The sequence below is a fragment of the Acromyrmex echinatior genome, chromosome 3 (assembly GCF_024713525.1).
Source record: "Acromyrmex echinatior isolate Ae372 chromosome 3, ASM2471352v2, whole genome shotgun sequence".
NCBI lineage: Eukaryota > Metazoa > Arthropoda > Insecta > Hymenoptera > Formicidae > Acromyrmex > Acromyrmex echinatior.
Window position 1 is genome coordinate 23,910,053 of NC_141854.1, and position 17,209 is coordinate 23,927,261.

At 30.8% G+C, this 17,209-nt stretch overlaps 1 protein-coding gene across 3 annotated transcripts in view; it reads left to right on the top strand.

Annotated features, from left to right (window-relative positions):
- Positions 1-1,485: 1,485 nt before the first annotated feature.
- Positions 1,486-17,209, top strand: part of LOC105143371 (uncharacterized) — a 77,287-nt gene continuing 61,563 nt past the window's right edge. For 2 of the 3 annotated variants that reach the window (XM_087403776.1, XM_087403774.1), the window contains exons 1-2: positions 1,487-1,804; positions 7,659-8,422. In XM_087403776.1, the coding sequence (XP_087259902.1) occupies positions 8,277-8,422 (146 nt within the window). In that variant the 5' untranslated portion in view covers positions 1,487-1,804; positions 7,659-8,276. Of the gene's footprint in view, positions 1,805-7,658; positions 8,423-17,209 lie in introns of all 3 variants that reach the window. The other variant, XM_011051674.2, reaches the window with a different exon arrangement.

Consider the following 17,209-nt stretch of genomic DNA (forward strand, 5'->3'; position numbering starts at 1 on the left):
AGAATTAATTATTTTTATCTTTATACTAGGCGTAAATTACATTGGGTAAAACATTGTTATGGAACAAAGAAATTTTTTTAGCCTTAATGAAAAAAATTAATTGAAATTGTACATGTATTTATCCTGTGTGTTGCAAGTTTTATAAAGATGTATAAGAAATTAAATTGTATCAATTAATAAATGTTATTTATTAATTTAATGGTTTTTTGTGCGCGGCATGCAATATTTAAAAAATACTTTATCTTCGCGATATTCTGTTCTAATTTGTAAAATGCGTATATTTTTTATGTATAAATTTTAACTCGCTTGATTAAAATTATCTGTATATTTATATATCTGTATATCTATATATTTTTTCTTTACAATATAAAAAGAAATGAAGAAGTGAATACTGAGAAACATATCGACAAATAATAATATTATGTTGTATTTTTTGTTTGTATTATCTTTATTTATCTCTGTTTGTCTATTATCTTTATTTATCGCTTCGGTCTTAATATAAATATTTGTATTTGTAAATTGGCAATAATACGACATGATGTCATTCAAATTTATGATAAATCGAATTCTTTCACAGGAAATGATTCTCAAAAATGGCATAAAAATAATAATGCCAATTATTTGAATCAATATGCGATTTAATAGATACAATTTTAGAATTTAAATTATAAGTTTCAGGAAAAATATATTATAATCAAAGAAAATTTTGAAATTATATTTTCTTTGATTCAAAATCATATTTTGAAATCATCAAATATCTTAATTAGTCGAAATTACTAACTTTCAATTAAAAATAATCGAATAGCGACAAAACATTTCTTATTTAAGTTTCGATTAAGCGACAAAACAAATTTTGTGTTTTTCACTTTTAAAGATATTTTAAGAAATTGAAGAAAGTTTCTTTTTACTAATCTAAAATAGCAGGTTTATATACCAATGTATGTACAGAATAAATGTAAGACTTTTAGCAAAACTTTTAGTTTAGAGATTTTTTTAAAAATTCTTTAAAGATATCTAAGAAATTGAAGAAAATTTCTCTTTATTAAGCTTATATAATTATATTAACATATATATACATGAGTTAAAACCTTTGACTCATTAAACTAAAAAATTATAAAATTAATATAAATGACATGTGCATTTTAAAAGTTAAAATACTCTTTAAATTATATGTATCTTATAAACACATACAAAAATGTATAATATTTAATTTTATATATATATATATATATATATATATATATATATATATAATATATATATAATATATAATATATATTTTATTATTTGTATTCAATAAATAAATTTTACAATATATTCAATAGATTTTCATAATTGTATATATATTTGTTATATTTTACAATTCTTACTAACTTACCAAAAATTTATCTGTGATTTTCTCTGGACGTTTAACGGCGCCTTTTTTCCCCGAGCTAGGTGCTTCACTGGGGAAGCGCGTTTGTTGCGCATGCGCGCGAAACCTAGTCTGTAATTCTCGAACACCGAGTGCAATAGTGCAGTTCGAATCAGCAGTCAGTTCAGTTTGTTGGCGAGCTAGATGAGCTGTGTTACGTCGGGCGTGAGGTGAAGCGGTCGCAGTCTCTTCGTTCACGGGATTCTGATATCTTTCGCGTCGAGGATCGCCACCGTTGTCGCCGTCACCATCATCGTCGCCGCGGTACTTGTAGTCGTAGTGGTAATCAACGTCGCGAGAGCTCGCACAGAAAGAGAGAGTCTGTGATCATGAAAAGTGTGAGAGTGCGTGAAATCGGCTAGTGTGCAAGGAGAAGCTTACAGAGACATGGTAAGTATCATCCGTCAATTTTCTCATGTTGTGCATTCGTTTCTGAATCCATGAATCGATAATATCTCTCTCTCTCTCTCTTTCTCTCGTCTTGTGATGTCATCCCCATGGGGTTCGAAACGAAACGCGAGCAGGTGAAAGAGAAAGAATTAAAGCAGAGAATTAAAGGAAAATCGGGGCATCGAGTCGTTGACGCGCGCGAGATAGGTTATAAAACTGTCGCATCCGCGCCGTCATCGAACGATTTACGGGTGAGGTTCTCTCGTGGAGAGAATTCCCGAGGATTCGTCTGACGTTCCGCTGCAATTCGCGCGCGTGAGAAAATTCGTCCAGTCGCGGAGTCGAGGGTCCTGGATCGGAGTGTTCACCGAAGATCGATCTCCTGATGCCGCTAGCTTGACGCGCGCAAAAGGTTAGGAAGTCGCTGGAGGGTCATCGGCGTTCTGCCTCGCGACCGGACACGGTCGCTTTCACCATCTCATTAGGCCTGTTTTTTTTTAGCTCAACTTCCTACACGGCTCATCCTTTTCACTTTTTCTTTTCACATTGGAGAGAACAGATGAGCTGACTAAGAAGTTCATTTAACACCGTTTCTATCAATATAGAAATTAACCTTAATCTTCATTTAATTTAGTCTTTATCTTTTTCTGATTCTAAGAATTATGCCCGGTTCTATAAATGTTGTTTAATTTTAATCTTGGTTCAATTAACTTTATCGTTTTCTAGTTCTAAGTACGAGATTAAACTGAAGAGTAAGTTGAACCGAGGTAGAAGTTAATCTATATTGATAAAAATGGGAGTTAGAAAGGGTAAAGAACAAAGTTAATTCACATTGGTAGAGACGTACATTAAAAGAAGTAAATCTCGTGTCTCAAGGGGACATTCGTGTCGCTCCTTCGCGCCTGAAACATCATGCGAAATCCTGAAACACGTTCAATGCGCACTCAGTTTCCTCGCGAAGATTGGTTTGTAATCCCGGAGGATTCGGAGTCGATGATATACTGTTAGGATTTAACGCAATCTGATCGCTTAGGTAGAATCTGACGGAACTCAGGCACGCAAACGGCATCGTGGCGTCGCGGAGCGACTCGCAGAGAGTCAGAGAGGACAGTGTATCCCGTCCGGAGGCGTCTAACTCAATCACCGATCTGTCAACTGGCCGACGACCGACCGAGCGATAAGAACGTGTGTACATTGCGTGTGCGTTCTTATCGCCGTTGCTCTCGTTCCGCAATACTTTCACAATCATCGCGTGCGCGCGATGCGCGCAGTCGAGCACGAATGCGATATACATGGGGATCACCTCTGCGGGACTGTAGGGTTCAAGGCGTTTTAGGTTATGTTGAGCAATGATTTGTAGAAATTTGTAGATGGCACGTACGAGAAATTTGGCTATTCGAATTGTGCGTGTGAGTGTGCTTAAATGTATGAATGTATAATATTAAATATGTATATAGTATTTACAATATAATATATATTTTATACATACTATATGAAAGTTTATAAAGTAATATGTACGTATATAATATTCATAGATATTTTTAATACAAATAATTCGAAAATATATACGCACATGTACACATGTGTGTATAAAAAATTTTATTTTTGCTCATGTTTAATATCAATATTAATATAAATATTTGATTTACTGCTTCTTCTATATGTATATTCGATATATGCAAATATATTTATATTAATATTTATATTAAAGATGTAAATGAGAAACAAACCTTGTTTTCTTTGCAGTAATTCATACATTGAGAGAAAAAATAATTACAATTAATTACCATAATTTATAGTGATTTTCGATAATAACTATATACATTTTTGCAAGAACTATAAATATAATTGTTATTACTAACATTATAGCAGTAATAATTGTAAAAATGGAGTTCTCAACCATAATTATTTTACTATGCAGTTACAGTCATAAATATCGAACACTTTTCTCTCAGTGTAATATATGTGAAGAAGGTTTGTGTAAATTAGAACGATCTAGTTTTTGATACACATTACTTAGACATGGAGAAATTAATCCTATAAAGATTAGTATCTAGGGAGAGAGGAATTATATACTTCTCGATTGCACTTATCGTGATTGATCTCATCCAAAAGTCGGACGAGTTAAGGGAGAGTAGCGAGATCGTTGAGTGGATATCGATGTCAATGACGCTCAATGAGCGGATAATCCATCAATGAATATCCCCTTAATTTTTAAAGACACTGGGATAGAATTACTGCTCGTAATCGAAAATTGACGGATATTTTAAAGGCGATTTCTAATAAATAAAAATTTTAATTATTGAAATGAAATAAATTCTTTATTTCGAAAACAATAGTAGATATCATAAGCTACAAGATATCTTATTTTTTATTAAAATGACAAATTATATTAGGTGTTGGAATTAATTCGTAGCGTTTTACAAGTGATGGGAAGTACTTTCATTAATGTATTTTTTAATGCTCATGTGAAATAAATAACATTCTTTCATTAAAAAACGCTACGAATTAATTCCAACACCTAATAATAAAAATCGATTTTAAGTATATATATCAAATCGATTCAAATTAGTTTAGTTGTCAAGAACAATAATCTCAAAAAGCTTTTAATATTCTGAAATTATCCAATTATTTTGATTTTTTAAATCAATTTCGAATCGATTTTTCTTTAGTCAAATTGATTTGATTTTTCTAAAAATTTTCAGATTTGTGAAGCCCTCTATTTAAATAAAATATTTAAAATACATTAAACAAAAATTTTTTAATTTTTTAAGATACTTACATTAAAAATACAAAGTTCTGTTAAAGTCGCTTATTCGCGTCTTTGAAAATTAATATGTGAAGAATATTTTATTGTTAATCGATTACAACTTTCAAAGATCAGTAATACTCTAACTTGATGAAAAAGAAATTAATTTATTGAAAATTTTCTTTCTACGAAAAGTATAAGAAACTTAAACGAAAACATTTAAACAATAACAATAATTATATTAAGACTCTCGAATTTTAAATAATACAAAAAGATAAATATAGTAGGCTAATAAGAGTCAGCAACGATAAACGGCGCAATTATTTAGTGAACAATCAATAATCAGATGTTAGATTGATGTGATCTTCTTTATTTTTTGAACGTTTCGACTCTCTTTATATTTATCTTTTTGTATTGTTGAAACCTTTAAATTATAATATTTTTTATATATTCATATATACTTTTGATTTATATGACTTATATATGCATATATTATAATTGATTTGGAAAATTTCAATTTTTATAACTACATATATTTTATTTCACAAACATTTGTTATTTTATTAAGAAATATATTTTGCTTTTGTATCATAAATTTTGAGCCGCGATGAGAAGTCTATTGAAATATTGCTGGAAAGCATTAAATTTCCCCGCTACGTCAAGTGGCTTTCAAATATTTTTATCGCTGTCACTGGTCTTTATAATTTTGGCATCGTCGTCCAGTAGCTTAAATTCCCGCTTCGTAATGGACTGTGCGCCAGTTGTTGTACTTGTGTTTTTATCTCCTTTATACCTGCATCAGTCATTGGTGTTTCACGTTACTACGTTGCGCTCATCTAATTCGTATCCCGAAACTCGATTCCGGAAAGGAATGGACTTCGCATTTCCAAGCGCATTAGCATATTCAGAACATCCGTTTCTCTAATTAGTCGTTATGTAGTTAGCGTTTCTCTCGCAGGTATTTCGCCGCGCGATAAATTTTGTCACGATTTGCAAATTATTAAAACACTCTGTAACACAAAGAAATGGCGAAGAACGCTGTTTGCTTTTCTGTGAATAAAACACTTGCGGCGTGTGGCTTTTGTAATCATCTACTAAACGACAGAAATGTGTATTAAATATTACTGCTAGATAATAATTTAATCTTTCTCTTTATCTTATCCGGGTTAACAATAATCTCTATTTGAGGAAATGTTTTTGTTCCATTAATGAACCAGAATGTACTTGAAAAGAACACAATAATGTGCACATTATTTAAAAGTCTATATTGGCAATACGAAATGTACATAGAACATTGATATTTAGGATGTTATCTTGATGTCTTCCGCAAATTTGAAAGATAACGATTTGGATGATTTCTGCTTTCATCAAGCGTATGTAGATAATATTTTTTCTGGCTTTATTTAATTCTGTTACCGCGTAATTAATTATGCTATCGTTTATCTTTACCGTTATTGCTGTAATCTCGAAGTGTTTAATGGATATTTCATTTTGCATATATTTTATCTAAAACTGCATAAATTTGGAAAATACTGTGACATGTTATGTACGAATCTTGCCTCTTAAATTGATAGTGTATAAATTTGTTATCATGCGTTCATATTGATACATATTAAAATATAAACATACACAGTTGGAAAAAATTGTGTTGAATTTAACATAAATCACATGTCCCAAATGATTCACTCAAATTTTTGAGTTGATTTTACACAAGATGAATATGTTAGAAGGTAACACAAATATTATGTAAGAGAATAAATACAAAGAAAGATAACAGCGGCACAATTTGTAAACAGACCGTGAAAGCATTTTTGTCAGAAAATTAATATTTATGATATGTTACATTAAAACGGATTTTATTCGTTTGTCTTAGAATTTACGTTTTAAAACACATTATTTTTATGTTACTTGTTCGCTTACTCATAAATTGTATCATTTTGACACTAAAAAACATTGAATATCAATTTCACAAAAAAATCTTTAAATAATCACATGTTATGTTAAATTAATACTCGAATATGTTAAAAAATTTAACACAAACTGTTAACACAAACGTGAATGGACTGTTTCAAACACAAATACACAAATTTTTTTACTGTGATACATAAAGAAAAAGATAATGTTAGACTTTGTTAAGTTTTTCTATTTACTTAGCAAATTATGTAATATATGTATATGATATGACGTTATTACTGAAGAAAATGGACTAAATTTTAATAAATATTTGTTTTAATAAATATTGAATAATATACTAGTTAAATATTTATTAAATGTAAATATATTTATTTAGTATAAGAACCATTGATTTAATTATTGAGATTAAACATTTATTTACAGTAAATATTTATTAATTAATATCTAAACAATTTCTTATATATAATTATATGTGTGTGTATAACTTAAAAAAACAAATATTATTTTTTGTTGTATGATGCATGTATGTTTATTATTATCGATTATTATACTTTTTTTTACAATAATAGGCGCGCAGTTAAAAAAAAAAGATGTATCAACAGAATAATTTTAATTGAAAATGATCTTATTGATTTAATAACAATATAATGAAACAAAAAAATTTTATTGAATCAAGAACATAACGTATATTTGTTTCATTAAGTATTATTGAATTAACAAAATCTAGCTTCAATTGTACTTTAGACGAATTGTACTTCTTACTTATTTGATTAAAATTTTTTTGTTATTAATACATTTAGTTGTTATTGTTGTTTATACATGTTAGTTTGTTATTTATATACATAATAGTACGACGCAATATTTACGCATAGCATTTTTAATTCCAATTTTAATAAAGGAATTTCCATTTATTATTGTATACAATTAATATTGTATGAAATACTTAGTCTTAGTGTTTTCGCAATTATATGACCCAATAATAGACGTCTCGATGAGGCTTAATTACATTTTAATTTTATTACATTTTTAAGTATAATAATATTGTCATACGCATTATGCTCATTCGTTCTTTTTCTTCGCGCAACAAGTGAGTTGCGTTTTCTTTTTCTTGCCACGTAAACCGGTTACTTTTCCCCTATTTGCCCCGCATCGTTATGTTCACACTAATAAAACGTTGAATTTTACTTGCAGTTCCAGACAATGAAACTGGTGAGCAAGTGTGCCAGCTGCATTTCTTCCTCTTGAATCCTATCGCGACGTCGATGAACGTGGGAACGACAAGTTGCGTCGATGAAGCATCCGCGGGATCACGAAACCATCGTCCGTCACGTCGCACTCGCTCCTAAGACGTTCCTCTTCTGGGGGAGAACTCCCGATGGCAGAAATCGTGTGGCGTAATCCTCTCCTTCAGTTGTGGCAGCAATCTCAATCGCGCGAACCGAATAACTGAAGATTTTTAGGCAATTGAGCTTCGTTATCTCTCCCGGTGTATATTTTCCATAATTAAACATCGGGAATGACTTTCCCGTGCGCGCGCGAAATGTTAGTGAGATCGATGATGCGTAGAAACGCGAAGTGATAGTCGAAGAAACGCGAACCGGTTCCAGGAAGTTACGAAATTGGCCGTATGTATCGATCGGCCGGGATCATCCGCGATTGTTGAATTGAAGTCAGGGACAGTAGTGTCGCTGGAGGGGTCCATACACAGGTGGGCAAACTCGAGATTCCTGCTTGCCTCCAGGACTTGTTTGAGGACTTGCACGTTACACGCAAACAGGATTCAAAGTGCGGTGTCCCGGCCTCAGTGAGATGGCCTTCATGATGAAAAAGAAAAAGTACAAATTCTCTGTGGAGGTCGACCTCGAGGAGCTCACGGCGGTGCCATTCGTCAGTGCCGTGCTTTTCGCCAAGCTGAGGCTTCTGGATGGCGGTTCCTTTGTCGATCATTCCACTAGGTGAGTGTTGCTATTCTGAAATACCATTAATGGGGATAGCGAGTTAAAATTGATTTCACACTTTAAGTGCGCGCAGGAAAATTAAAGGCGATGTTATTGAAAAGCATATATCTTTGTAGATAAAAAAAAATGTTGTGTATGTTTGTATTCACGAATTTAACCAGAGAAGTTTTAATCGTATGATATGCGTTAAGTGTCTCAGATTTCCCACAGTACTTTTTACGAGATGAGTCGAGAGTTTTTAGAATCAATACACTTTTTTTGTGTACTGTGACTCGACTCATCTCGTAAAAAGAACTGGGAAATCTGGGACACTTAATGTATGTTATACGATTAATACTTTCCTGGTTAAATTCGTGAACACAAAGATACACAGTGTTTTTGTTTATCTACAAAGGTATATGCTTTTCAATAACATCGTCTTTAACTTTCCTGTGCGCACTCAAAGTGTGAAATCAATTTTAACTCGCTGAACTGATCCTATTCAGCACGTAGGATTTTATAAACGCGCAAAATATTTCTTTCCGACATGTACCATCAATTTCAAGTGGATTGGATAGCGATCAAATCGACTGAAACTTTACTTCAGAAGCGTTTGCGGTGCGCTTGTTATAGAGAAAGAGAGTTCGGTTGTATGTAAGAAGCGAACGCATTGTTCTGAGAAATCTTTGTGTTCACGCGCGTTTAATAAGCAAGTAGCAAGAAGTGAAAATAATAACAGAAAGTTAAAGTAGCGAGGCGATGAACAGTCACGCGAAACGTGCTGGCATTGGGCAATTCGCAGAATGTTAATACGAACATATATAAATATAAATTACAAAATATAAATTAATCTCAAACAATGTAGATTATTTTGATGATAGCAAACGTCCGGCTGTTTTATCTAACACACGTTTATTTCAAATCCGAGTTTACCGGTTTACGTAACTTCGCTGTATTGTCATAAGTACAATTACAACACAGTATCTATATAAATTATCTCACAGGAAAAATACTCATGCTATATTTCAATGCACGTTTGTAAAATGAACGTATCACTTGGAATCACGATTATTAACAACTGATCATTGATACAATTATGTAATAAAAAATTATGAAAGGTGTAAATTCAGAACTGTTATTATTTTTTAATTTAGGATAAAGTGGGGTAATTTAGATAGGTTAACAAAAATTTTTAAATTATATAAACGATTGAGGTCGCATTGTGTATTTAATCAAACATACAAAACATATTCTATTGCAGCAATAATGTATGTTTTGTATATTTAATTGAATATCTCATGATGCGATCTTAATTTTATACAATTTCAAAATTTTTGTTAACCTATCCAAATTACCCTGCCTCATCCTTTTTTTAAATTATTTTACGCAATTTGCTATCATTTTAATTAATTAACAAGTCAACAGATCAATATCATCTGACCTTAGACTTAATATTTATGGAAATATATTCTTTTTAATTTCGATCAAATTTACGAAAGAATCAACACCTCAACATATATTCTTCTAAAATGGAATATGTTTGCGGTAACTCGGATAATACATGTATTTATCATAAATACGTGCGTTTCGTGTAATCCGTTTCACTATATGCTGTTTCTCTAGAGTCTAGCCTTAAGACCGTGCTTAAGCGTCCTAAAGCTTGAACAGTCTTCAAGTTGGAGACTATCTAGAGCTGAGCTTCCGGCTTGGTTCAACGAAGTTTTAATGGTTCATCAGAAAAAGCAAACTGCGGGCCGCTAAATATAGGTCTCGACTATGGCAGGCCATTATACACTCGCAAATTCTATACAGCATCTTGCGGCGTCTCGCCATAAGAGAATCCCAAATGTGTTTCCGCGTCATCGCCGAGAATACAATTTTCAGTTTTAGTTGCACTTTTCTCTCGATTTGCTGAGGTTTTGATGAATAGCTTTGCAAGACAAAATAAAACGTAATAAAAACGTCTTCCCAAGATTAGAAAAGATTAGAAAGTTAATTGCACGTGCTTTTCCTGCTAGTTTGAAATAGAATTACTCGAAAATGTACACATTTCAAAAGAGAATACATAAAGTAAAAAAAATTCAATTTTTGTGTGAGACTAATCCACAAACGCGTTCTGTAGAGATGTTACGTCGAAATTATATACACATTCTCTCAATTTGGAACATTTGAAGCATTTTACGAACTAAAGTCATAAAATAAATAAATTTTTTTTAATGTTTCTCTCGCTTGCTATTTTCAGAATTATAAATTTACGGAATCGTATCTACATTGAAAATACGATAAAGTATTAGGTGTTGGAATTAATTCGTAGCGTTTTACAAGTGATGGGAAGTACTTTCATTAATGTATTTTTTAATGCTCATGTGAAATAAATAACATTCTTTCATTAAAAACGCTACGAATTAATTCCAACACCTAATAATTTATTCTAATAACGAGTGAAATTAATCGATATTAATAAAAAATATCGAAAAGTTAACAGAACTCATACAATATGTCGGATAACAAGGTGAAATAAGTATGTACCGAGAACTGCATTCTCGGGTGCATAGAAACGTGACGTATATGTTATTATATAGCGCAAAAATGTAAAGTTCACCGTGCCGGGCATAGTTGAGTCTTTATTTCCGTCGAGTATCTATTTCTAGAAAGTCTTGAGTTCTATGGACAGCAATATAAATCTTAATAAATCGTCATAATAGTTTTTTATGATAAAACTTCAACGCTGTTTGCCACAATATTACAAGCAGAAAAAAGATTCCTTCCAAATTAATGCTTGTTGATACAAATAAATGAATTAAATATTGAATACTAAACATTATGTGTTGTAACTAATCAATAATGCTCAAAATTTGCAAGATGTACACGAATATATCATTCAAAAATTGAACAAAAAACCGCGGATACTTTTTAAATGACTTAATATTAGTAAATTATTTTACACTTGCATATCAATATAAAAATTATCGAAAATTGTATAGTACTCCGTGAAATATTGAGCAATAAATTATTTTGTCATCAAATGTACATGTTCATAATTTATACGGTTCATAAAACGAAAAAAAAAGTAATATTAAATCGATGTTTATCGACTGATTAATTTTACTTCAGTTGTTCACATTCAAAGCTTCTTAACGGACTTCAATAAAATCCCATTCAATTATTATAATCCTTTTATAACATATCACGGATAGAAGAAAATTATTACAATACATGTACGATGGTACAATTAAATCTGTAAAACAGCATATCATTGTTTCAATTATTGAGTTGTGCATACTAAAGGTATGAAATTAACGGGTTTACAATTAATATTTACTTTTTATCTTTGCTTTTTCTCATAGAACTCGCGATGTCGATACAATAAATTGAAGTCTAAAGAGAGCCCGTCTTGTTGTTTAACAAAACGAGCTATTGTCTTACTAGCGAGAGAACTAACAACACTACTGTTTGTATCCGTGTGTTATGCGCGGTGTCATATGTTTTTTTTCTCTCTCTCTCTCTCTTTCTCCCCCTCCCCCTCTCTCTCTAAGTAGAATAATGTTTCTATCTGTGTGCAAGTGCGTGCGGCATAAATTCTACCATCGTTTATGTAAGCGTTTCTGCTTAACGAGGCATTTCACCAGCAGAAAATATAATGGTGAAACGTTGTGTATTTTTTCTCAGAAGTGGGATATCAAAGTGTTATTTCTTGTATATTACCTTCTCAAATTTCAAATAATATCCTTACTAGAAAGCAAACATAAGTATATAATGAAAACAAAATATATAAAGAAATGGTTCCGCACCGCATATTTTTCGTGGAAGTATTATATTATTCCTTCACTTTCGAATTTATTTCTCCGTTTTCAAATATTCGTTTCATTTCTTTGCCATGTGATATATTTTTCTTGTTCAAAGTAGAATAAGTCGATAAAACCAGTCGTACAAAAATGATCCGACTCTATGACGTGTACTGATCGCATTCGTATGAAACCGTTTTTTAAAACCGTCGCTTTTATTTCGGATATCGATGTGTTCGTGGAAACATGGGGACGACTATTGCATTTGTGTCAGAATACAGTTTCCATGAAAGGCACTCCAATCGTATTCCATTAGTATTGACTTAAAAAAAGAAGAGTTCCATTGCATGATAATAGCATCATGCTCATTAATTGTCTAGTCGCTTTCTGTTTCGTTCTAAATATATGTAGTCTTTCTTAAATTCCCTCCTTTCTAATTTCTTCTTCACATTAATTAAACCGCTAACGAACTGTGATATAGTATTCTAGCCACAAAGTGAAAGAAATGTTAGCACGTTTTATTAATCCAATTAGAATCATTCGTTGTCACATGTAGATATATTTATTATATTTTAAAAAGTTAGATATTTATTTAAAAATGATATACATAATAAGTCATTTCATTTATTCATTTCATTTATTGTCTAATAACATTTTAATATCGCAAGATATTAAAAGCGATATTAAAGTATAAAATTTTAAATTTTGTAAATATGAGTTTTAATTCCGTATTTATATAAAATTGCCACGTAACAAAGACAATTTTTTATATCAGAACAATTCACATATATCTACAGAAACATATAATATGTGTAATGATATATGTATATGTATATATATATATACATATATATATATAAAATAGTATATAATAGTTTGCAGAAATAATTGAATAAGCTTTTGGTTAATCGATTATTAAATACATAATTTTAGTAATTAATTAACGAAAGCTTATTTGAACTAATTTTGCAAATCTCGCTTGTGCCCTTAATCACTGCAATAATTACGCAAGTTAAACAGATTGATCAATTATTTGTGCATCATTAATTCTCGTATTTCCGATACGCTTAGAAAACTTTAATTCAGTTTAATTCTATCGACTTTCTGAACGATTTCTCCTATCGATTGCTCGCGCTGTTTCAAAGTTTTCCTTGTACCAATAATGATATCGTGACATTTTTACAGAGATAATTCAAAAGTGGAAAATATGAAAAGGGATTTACATTTACAGCATTTAAATGATTTTTTATAGTTATTTTTATTTTCCTCAATTGTCTTACACTTTAAAAGTATAATTTTGATTCAGGAAATAATAATAAATTCTATTTGTGACACATAAGCTTTTTTTGTTAAAGTTTCTGATTTTAAAGTATTATTGAAGGAAATACAAAATATACAAAAAAGGCTGTCGTAAAAAAGAGTATTTTTATTACCTTTACAATTTTTTTTTTAAGTCTATATATAGAATGATATGTAAATTTTTACAGGAAAACTGCTTTCCATTATTCACTACAAATAATGAAAATCTATATGTTTACGTATAGTATAGATTTTTAGTATTCGCAGTGAATAACGATAGCCATAGCTGAAAAAAGCGAAACAAGGTCGTGACAAGGTTTCTGATAATAATTCTATACCAATCCATTAGTAGGTTTATCGATTAGCTATAATAAGTATATTATACTGCTTGCTATTATACTGCGCATATAAGATAAATGCATCGTTTCTATGCGCTCGTCAAGGAAAAAAATTATCAATTAACATGAATAGCTTGTATAACTGATTCTTCAATGTAGCTGGAAGAAAATTCGCTAATTTGAAAGTGCATAACAGGAGAGGATAATGAAAAATTTGATTAATTGCGCCAATGCGAAAACGATTACTCAGCTACATCTTACAAGGAAAATGATGATGAATTTTTTGACGAATTATGTTAATTACTTGCGTATTACCGCATTAACCGTGATTTAATAATTGAATTATTAAACATCACTGTGCTTACTTACGAGACGTTCATTTAGTTGCTAATTGATTACATGTTGCACTTCACTGCATTCTCAGTCATAACAAAGAATTACATAGTACGATACCGCATTGACCTACATTTCCGTCACGCATTTAACGTGCTAAGTATGACTGTCATAATTGTCATAAATCTACGTAGATATTCCACAGTTTCCGACACTCTGTTCAACTACAGAAATTATCATTCGAAAATTAATTTTTCCGATTGTATATAATCGAAAGTATGCATTATTGCACGGAGATTTCATTTAACTAAGCTATACAGATATATAGTAAAGTTTTATTATATCTAAGCAAGTATTTTCAGATTTTTCAATTAATAGAATTTTAATTTGCGCTTTAACTATCGGAATATTTAAGTTTGACAATTAAAGAGTTTTGATTGTCATTCTTTGAAAGAAAAATTCGTCAAATCAAATTTCCATTAATGAAATATCGATCGTTCAAAGAAATGAATAAAAGGAATGGAATTTCTTAATATTTTGTATATATATTGTACATATATTGAATATATAAATATGAATTCTCAGAAATTAATAGGCACAGTTGCCATGAAACACAGTTAGAATGTGTACGTTATTTTTACTTTTATTTCTTGAAAATCTGAATCATTGTTTATAAGAGGAATGATTTATTAGTTCTAAAATTAATACGATGACATTACATGAAATTATCATTATACAGGATGCATTCGTAAATTGAAACGATATTTTTAAAAGTACACGACTATAATTGTATATTATAAATGAAATCAATAGTACCCATAATAGAGAACAAGCAAATGTGCTAAAAAGAAGTTAATACAGATACGGCATATTAATTAGGATGTTTAATAAATAGTATCAATATTGAATAGCGCACTGTGTCATGGCGAGAAATAATAGCTGGCTCTGCGAAACCGGTAGCAATTAATTGACATTTGAAATCAAAACAAGTGGCGATAGAAACGGTGACAAAGATGAGGTCGATGCTGCGATCGAGCTCCACATTGTACTTAAGACAGTCTATGCGTTGAGGGCGTTCGCGTGTTAATTCATTACAGGCTTTGTGCAGTGCTCCACCGCTTGTGTCTAGAATGGAAAACTGAATTCAACGAGAATTTAGTTCGGCGAAAACTAATTTCTCCCAGTTTTTTCGGCTCGCTAACTGCGAGAATTTGTCTTGTTCGTTAAAATGATGGTTTGTACACCGCAAAAAAAAATGACTTTAATTCATAAAATTTTCCTATTTTGCAGTTGCTGTGTAGTTATTTATGCATTTTGCTGTAACAAAGGAGAAGCGATTTCATATTTTGACGAGAGAACTTCCCTCGAATGAAATTTCTTTTAGAATGTAAAGGAACGTATAAAAATAATTTTTAAAACACTAAAATATTTATGCGAATAACAGCTGTTATCAGCTAATTGCTTGGATTTATTCTTTTGCATTCGTAAAGTAAGAGGAAGATAAATAATACTGTAATACATCTGTGATAAATCTGTCCGAATATTTTATGATAACAGGAGTTTTATTTCAAATTTTATTTCACAATGTAAAAGTTTTATCTAAATTACATTTGTTTAAAATAAATAACGTTAAATTGACGGTATGATTAGACTGAGCTGAGCTTTATAATCGGATCGAGATAAGTGCTTCAAGCTAGCAGTAACTACCTTGTCCATCGTCTTTTTGTCAGCTGCGTCACTTTGAACCATGACCTTCTGCGAAATCGTCTCTCAGACCTTCTATTCGGCTAACTTCGCAACGAAAATTCCACGCGACGATGCGACGAATCTCCAAATTTACGGTCGACAAGAAATCGATAATGGTGGAACGCAGAGAATAAAGAACAATGATGGGAAATTATCAGGCGCGTCTTTGTGTCCAATAGAAAGAAAAAAGCAATCCGTTTAATTTTCAAACTTGTTCCACTGCCATTGCAGAAGAACGCACATAGCAACCTTTGAATATTTCTTTATTTTATCCGTGAATCTAGATAGTTGGCTGAGATAATTTTTTTCTTTTTTTTTCTTTCTTTCTCTCTTCTAATTACTTTCTCTAAAAGTTCGAATTGAATCAAACTTTTACGTGAGATAAAATGAGAAAGAAATATAAAAAGTAATTCGTCTTTATACGCTTAAAATTGTAATAATTTTTTCGTGAAATGGATATAAAACTAATATAAAATTTAAGATAAAAATAAAATTATTTCCCATGTAATTTACAAGCATATTATATATATGAACATTGTACACAAAAGAACGATTTTACTGAAATGCTAAACAATTTTTGATACAGATCTAAAAATAATTTTGTTGTGGATGTGTGAAGTTAGTACATTTTATTAATATAAAAAAAAAATAATGACAGTTATAATAGCACTTTTAGTTTTTTGGGGAATTTTCTGATAGTTCTGCAATAGTTCTAGCGCTTTCTATATGTTTTGCTCAAAATCCTGGCCTTTATAGGTATTTTTAAATAATTATTAAACATGAATGCTCTCTGGCATCCTCATCTATGGGAAGTATTCCCAGAAAGTGTTGGAACTATTGCGGAACTATCGGAAAATACCAAAAAGTTGGTTGAAATTGGCCGTTACCTGATAGTTCACTTGTGTGATGAGATGCCAGCGATCAGATTAAAAAAATATTTAAAAATACTTAGAGAAACTATAATAGCTAAAACCTATCAGGAACTATAAAACTCTTCGAGATTTATAAAATTTCATGATTAAAATTAATTTTTTTTATTTTAAGGTGCCACGGGAAATTATCATCTCAAATTTTTAAATGTTATTTTTTTGTTAAATCAATGGAATTGTTTCTATATAAATTCTGTTAGACATTATAGAATTAATACGGCTGCAAATGGAACTTGCGTTAAAATTTGTAGTGCAAAAAGATAAGGTACCAACTTCATACTTTTTATACAAAAAAAAATCAGAAATAAAAATATGACGTGCTAATTTCGCGAATGTAGCACGAAATTTTTTTATTTTTGGTTATTTCGTATAAAA